The sequence below is a fragment of the Cyprinodon tularosa genome, unplaced genomic scaffold (genome assembly GCF_016077235.1).
Source record: "Cyprinodon tularosa strain WSP-4 unplaced genomic scaffold, ASM1607723v1 ctg587, whole genome shotgun sequence".
NCBI lineage: Eukaryota > Metazoa > Chordata > Actinopteri > Cyprinodontiformes > Cyprinodontidae > Cyprinodon > Cyprinodon tularosa.
In genome coordinates this window covers 552,777-560,033 of record NW_024039326.1, presented here as the reverse complement: position 1 = coordinate 560,033, position 7,257 = coordinate 552,777, and the positions used below count along the sequence as shown (strand labels likewise).

At 38.8% G+C, this 7,257-nt stretch overlaps 1 protein-coding gene across 1 annotated transcript; it reads left to right on the top strand.

Annotated features, from left to right (window-relative positions):
- Nucleotides 1-1,094: 1,094 nt before the first annotated feature.
- Nucleotides 1,095-6,193, top strand: LOC119797516 (UDP-glucuronosyltransferase 2C1-like). The gene is made up of 2 exons (XM_038306622.1): nucleotides 1,095-1,222; nucleotides 4,283-6,193. The coding sequence occupies exon 2, from the start codon at nucleotides 4,285-4,287 to the stop codon at nucleotides 5,872-5,874; it is 1,590 nt and encodes a 529-aa protein (XP_038162550.1). The 5' UTR covers nucleotides 1,095-1,222; nucleotides 4,283-4,284; the 3' UTR covers nucleotides 5,875-6,193.
- The last annotated feature ends 1,064 nt before the right edge of the window (nucleotides 6,194-7,257 follow it).

Sequence of the window (7,257 nt, the reverse complement as noted above, 5' to 3'; positions counted from 1 at the left end):
CGGAAAGTGAGTACTTTTGCCATCTCTGATTAGGTGAAAAAAAACTTTAGCTTGCGTTACACAATACTAAACACATAAAAGGATCAGAAATCATCAAAAACTAAAGTTGTTTAGCTGAGAAAGCTTTCCTTAACTTTGCCTGAGCTGTGACCTATATTGATTTTGACCTGATTGATGTGGATCTCCATTTTGGAAAGATCAGGTTTCTCCAAAGTTAAGCAAAGCTTAGTCTAGGCTGTGCTGTGTGGGTTTGTGTTAGCAAGAGAATGAGTGTGGTTTTATCTGAGGCTTTTCTACAAAGCAGGAAATGGGGGGTTTTATACGCCACCCTGAAGTGTCTCTGTAAGTGTTGTGCATGGCGGTCGGAAGCTAAGTTTACAGAGCAAAAACAAACATTTTTCTCCACCAGCGTTAAAAGCGAATATCATGGCTTATGGCATCTGTAATTGGTAACTGTTACACTGTTAACTTTGCATGCATTAAATTAAATCTTTATTAACATAGCTTTACTTTTACTTGAGCAAACTTTTTTGCACATATTCCACTTCTGCATTGCACTAACCAACGTGAAACACTGACCTTGTCCTCTAACATGTAGTCAGATTTTAGGTAGTAACCTAAAAGCCTCTCTATTTGTCTTCCTCCACAAGATTCTGATAACAGTATGTAACAAAAAAAGACATCCAAAGGGCATAACAGTGTTTTGAGCTAAAAAAAGAAACATTTCTGCAAATCTGAATAGTTTTTATATGCAAAGTAGTATATGAGTTTGTTCAGGTTTAATTATGACAGCTGAAATGATTAATCATTGTTTGAAAAGATGCTAAGCAGTCTTGAATTTGATGTTTTCATGTTAGTTTTACATTCTGCTTTATTATATTAAGAAATATTTTCCCTCTGGGATTATTAAACTATGTCTGATTCTGATTCTGATTTTTTAAAACATTTTAGCATGATATTTGGCAAAAGGGGGCAAAGTTAGCATCAGGAGAAAACAGTTTTATATATGTGCTGTGTGCGCAGAGGGCTTGGTGGAGGATAGTTAAAATGTGCTTACATGTAGTGACAGCCTACTGGGCAAGTTCCTTTAGGAACATGAAGTTACACATTCACCAATGCATTAACCTGCAGCAGACCAAGGCTGCTGCTTTATAAGTTTGGACATTGGATTGCTTTTAGTTTGGACCAGAATTCATAGAAACAGAACCTACCAAAGACAAAGGTGAGCATTAGTTTTTTTCAAATATAATAGTTTCAACTGCTTTTTCAATCTGAAGCATTACAGCAGCAATAATTATATATGTATAAAAAAAAAAAACATATTTAGTCTTTTTCCCCCCCACTGCTATAGTGTACTCCCCCTCTCACCCTTAAGCTTGCTTCAGTCGTCATGAAGTTTAGACCACAGATATCTTGGTTCTGCTTTTGTGTAACACGACTACTCCCTGTAGCTTTGCATGCTTTTCTTTTTTTTAACCTTTTTTTTCCTGTATTTTATTTTCTCCTTGCAGCACATTGCAATCAGTATCTATAGTTTGCATATGTGATTTAGTAAGAAGGTCAAACCAAAGTGCAACCGTGCACAAACAAGAACACCGTATCAGCTCAAGGGAGAAAGACTTTGGCAGAAGTGAGATGATACAATCAAACAGAAAATATTAACAAGAGCATATTTAAAGTGAACGAAATATCTTATAACACATAACCAGTAATTAGGGATTGCAATAAATTTTGTCAATCAGATACAGAGGTTGATTTAAGATGGCTTGGATGGCTGGAAAATGGAGCAAGAATATGTTGTATTATGGGACAAATATGGGGGATGAAAATGTTTTAAAACGGTCAAATAATAGAAGATAGTTGGAAGGAAAGCTGAAAGAAAGGATTTTGTACTCATAAATTGTGTTAACCGGCACAAAATATAGGTTGGATTAGCTTTTTAATGACAAGTTTGAATATTAAGGTCAGCCAAAGGAGATGTGAGCATTCCCATTTAGGAGTACATTGCACATCTGAAGCCGGGCTTACACTCTGCGATTTTTTGCCCTTTTCGGGGCGACTTTCCAGTCGTGCCAGGATTTTCCGATCTGCCCGACTTTCAGCCTGAACATGCATTGTGTGTTGTGTAGTCTACAGGGGGTAACGACGGGCGCACATCCTCTCACGACCACCTCCCGATCAGGACTCCTGAGAAAATCAAACATGTTTTATTTTCAGTCGACCATCGTGGGCAAATTGCTCAGTGTGCAAACAAGGACTCTTCTTTTTCCTCCTCTCACATGAAAAAACAGAAGCGTGGAGGGGGGCGGGTGAGTTCTTTATGTAAAATTGACAGACCGTTGTAGCCATGTTTGCTCAGCCATGGTTTTCTCCAAATACATCGCCACTAGGGGTGTAAATAATAATTGTTTTGTATCGATGCATCGATCCAACAGCCGACGATCCGATGCATCGATACGTCCGCAAGAGAATCGATTCATGTTTTTTTTTTCCTCTGGTCTATTTTTATCCATTTGCTCCTGGGCGTAATTCTCCCTCTCGTGCTGCAGTGGCGCTAAACCTATTTTGCCCTCCTACCTCGCTTCCTGGTTATCCTCTTACAGCAGTGTGTTGCAGTGAGCTTGACACAGACATTTTTAAATTATGCTCAATATTGAAGCGTGGTCTGAGCTACACGCTGTGGGTCAAGATACGGCCGAGGCGGCGAGGAAGTGGGGCGAGTTTAGTCCGACGACGGAGGGACATGAGGGCCAAAAAGAGCGGAGATCCAGGTGGAAAAAGGGTCCCAGCGTTCTCACGCACCTCGCTCTTCTAGCGGGTCAAACTTCACGAGTTGTTTTCCGCAATTTCGGTCATAAAAACAAAACAAGCCGGCCTCCTGTCCTCACTGTCTGCGGTCAGCTACAATTTAGGAGAGGTGCAGCGGAGCGTCTCTCAAGGAGCCGAGGTATTGCATTGCACTCATTGCACTGATTTTCTGCAGTATTTTTTGATGCAACTTTTCTACTTGTGTTATTTGCTGTTGTTTCAAAAAAAAAAAAAAAATGCATAACGATATAACAGCTTTCATTTATTTATTTCAAACTTGAAACTTTGTTTAGCCTGTAAGGTGTAAAAAAAATAATAATAAAAAAAATCAATTAATCGAATCGAATCGTGGTATATTTTTGAGTATCGAAAATAATCTAATCGTTGGGTCAGGAAATCGATACGGAATCGAATCACCATGATGGATGTGATTTACACCCCTAATCGCCACCTTTTCTTTTTAGGTTTTTTTTTAGCACAAAATTGCAAAATTGCCAAGGCAGCTCGTTTCTCTGCGTCTTGCCGCATAAACAGGGTCATAACTAAAAGCCCCAAATTAATGGCCAAATATTCTCCTTTAGGATTTCCATAACAGAGCAGAATCCTTTGTTCCATTATTTAAGGCAGCCCATCCAGACTCTTATGCAATCGCACCACCGGCACCACTTTTTAAATGCCAGTACTTTATTTTGAAATGTTGAGTTGCAGGAGTTCGGCTCATAGATATTCTTAGTGATTTTCAAGAACTTCATGACTAAAGTCTTCAAATGGAAATCTAAACTTATATGCTCTTTAAACATCTAACAAAAAAAAAATTAAATGCTCAATTATAATTAGTTGCTTGGTTGAAGTATTAAATCACTTCAGTATTAATTGGTAGTCTGATGTATTATGCAGTAAATGTGCATGTTAATGTTTGTTATAACACAATGTTGGTGGTTTTACACTGAACTTATACAATTTCAAAATAAAACTAAGTTGTGTGATTAGTTTCATTTAAAGAAGATTTAGATATATTTAATAAAATTCCTGTAAATAACAAAAGTTTTAACAGATCAATTAAGATTCTTTAACCTTTAGCGTGCCACGGCCAGTAGGAGCTTTCATGTTCTTGTAATCAGGGTATTGAACAGGTTGGAATGGAATGAAAATGCTGAAATGATAATGCATTTCTTAATCAATTGACATTTTTGTAAAAGTCATGTATCATCTGCATAGAAGGTGAGTCACTGTGTGGGTGTCTTTAGAAGGAAAACTTAAACCGCCGTTAACCAATTCAAATGATAAACTAAGTGTGAATTAGTTTCCACACAGATTACAAATTATTATTCCGAAAATGAAACCTTGAATTATATTGAATGTAACTGTGTGTCATAACAATCAATGCAGTTTTAAGCAGTACATAATTCAAACACAAACTGAATTAAATTAAACATCCAGTATTAAAGCATGGTATTTTATGTTTGTTTTACAGCGATGGGTCCAGCTGTGGCGGTTCTTCTGCTTTCAGCGTCGCTACTGTCCACTAGTGATGGTGGAAAAGTTCTAGTATTCCCAGTGGATGGAAGTCACTGGCTGAACATGAAAATAATTCTGGAGGCCTTACATTCCCGGGGACATGAAATAACAGTATTTCGCTCCTCAACCAGTTGGTATGTTTCGGAATTTTCCCCCCTTTACACATCCATTACCATCGCTCAGGATCAGCCCCAAAACATCGAGAGCCAAGATGTCATGACGTCTTTTCTGGACAGGTCAATGGAGATCCGTCGACATGAAGGGACACTATGGGCTTTTTTTGAGTTTTACAGGAACTTGTTCGAGTTGTTTGGAGAAAACCAGAAGGATGTGGCAAAGATTGTCGTCAGTATCTTTGAGAATAAAACACTGCTCAGACAGCTAAATGAAACTGGGTATGATCTTTTTCTGACGGACCCTGCTTTCCCAGCAGGAGTTTTGCTGGCTCACTATCTACACCTTCCCTTGGTTTTCAATGTACGTTGGATTTTTAGTGGAGAGGGTCATTTTGCAATAGCCCCTTCTCCACTGTCCTACATTCCTGCAGTGTTTTCCCACTTCTCTGACAAAATGCACTTTTTCCAAAGAGTCCACAATTTCATATTTCACGGAATGTTAGTCTACATGCACTACTTTGTCTCTGATCCACCTTACCATGCCATCTGCGATAAATACTTTGGAAACAACGTCAACACCTTGTCTCTGATGCAAGCAGCCGATCTCTGGCTAATGCGGGTTGATTTTACCTTTGAGCTCCCTCGACCCACCATGCCCAATGTCATCTATATCGGAGGGTTCCAAGGAGAACCTTCCAAGTCTCTGCCATCAGAATTGGAGGACTTTGTGCAGAGCTCTGGTGAACATGGAGTCATTGTAATGACTCTTGGCACTCTGTTGAGTGACCTTGGCCCCGAGGTATCAGAAACCTTTGCATCAGCATTTGCCAAACTCCCTCAGAAAGTGGTGTGGAGACATGTCGGTAAACGACCAACTACTTTAGGGAATAACACCATGCTGGTTGAATGGTTACCTCAAAATGATCTCCTTGGCCATGCCAAAACAAAGATATTCATCACACACGGTGGCACAAATGGGGTCTATCAGGCCATCTATCATGGCGTACCAGTTCTAGGTATTCCGCTTATCTTTGACCAGCATGACAACATCATCCGTCTCAAGTCCCGTGGTGCTGCTGAAATAGCTGATGTGACAACAATCACCGTTGACTCCCTAACCAGTGCTTTACAGAACATTTTGGATCCAAATAAGCCGTACAAGCAGAACATGATCAAACTATCACAGCTTCATCATGACAAGCCGATGAAACCCATTGACAGTGCAGTATTTTGGATAGAGTATGTCATGAGGCATCGGGGTGCAGCACACTTGCGCTCTGAGTCCTACAAGATGCACTGGTTCGCTTATCATTGTCTAGATGTGATTGTGTTCTGTGTTGCCGTTGTGTTGCTTTTCATCTCAATGCTATGGGTTTCATTTCGAAGCTGCATTAGCATCTTTGTAGGACAGAGGAAGTCTAATTTTGCTTAGAGGAAGTGATAATGAAATCAGAGAACAGAATGATAGCTATGCAACATGTTTAAGCTTTTCTTTGAATTAATAAAAATAACCAAAATACTGTTTATTCTAAATTGATGAAAAATGGAAGAAAAACAAGCTACTTTGTTACTAATTTAACATATTCATTCAATTAACAATTAGATTCTGTGTTAAATGGCTTAGTGTTGTTATATTTAGCCTTCATAATGAAGCTTAAGTAAACATTCAGACTGAAAGACTGAACTTAGTCACTGTTTGATGCTCTATTGTCACTGTTGGTGGAATGCTCAATCATAAAATCCTCTTTTTCTTTGCTTAGGTTATATTCCTCATTTGAATAAAACTCTCAAATCGTCTTCTGTGTGAGTCTTTTATGGTTGTATTGACATTTATATTCGGACAAAGTCTTTGTCAGAAATTTTGATGACCCCTCATTCTTTCACCCTTCTTCATTGGTCTCTTGAAACATACAGATACATCTTTTATTATTGGGGGCGATTTCAACTTTGGCCTAAATGAGGAAATAGGCTTAATACAACAGGAGCTCAACGCATTTTGCGGTCAATACATACAGTAAAGTTAGACTTTGTGATGCATGTTGCTCTCTTCGCCTTTATAGCAAAGAATATACTTTTTTTCTCACATGTTCATCACCTTCAGTCTCGTTTAGATCATTTCCTAGTCAGCAGCTTTCTTTTGAATTACATCTCAGACTCCAAGATTCACCCAACTACCGTCAGTGACATTGCTCCTGTTTCTTTAAACCTGGAAATTAAGAAAGAAAATATTCAAAGTAAAGGCTGGTTGTTTAATAAATCATTGCTTACAGTTGTAGATTTTATTCAATATCTTAGAGAAACATGGGCTTCATATTAAGAATATTATGATCTCCCTGGAGCATAAGCATATTTTCACTGGGAAACTGGAAAGGCAGTAATAAGAGATTAAATAATCTCAATCTCATCACATAGGAAGAAAATAGAAAATCTAAAGATTCATGAACTAAAGGAAAAGAATTGTTGGGAGTCGCATTGGAAGAATAAGCAATAAGTAAAATGTGCGAATCAAAAATAGAACAAATATCTTTGTATGTCCTGGGTCCTTTAGGATGAGTCTGGGGCCGCCCAAACCTGCTATTAATCATATCTTCCTTCTGAAGAAGCTTTGTGAATCATAATAAAAATTTAACTTTATTACCTCACACAGGAGAAATTCACCACTGTACTTATCCCATCCCCTCTGGGGAGCAGTGATCTGCCATTGTGTAGCACCCGGGGAGCAGTGTGCGGTTAAGGGTCTTGCTCAGGGACCCAGAGTAAGGGTCTCTGGGAGTGGGGCTGTAACTCAGAACATCTGGATTCAAAGCACAATGCC

What these genes read in the sequence shown, in the direction of transcription:
- LOC119797516 (XM_038306622.1), top strand. Translation starts at nt 4,285, where the DNA reads ATGGGTCCAGCTGTGGCGGTTCTTCTGCTTTCAGCGTCGCTACTGTCC.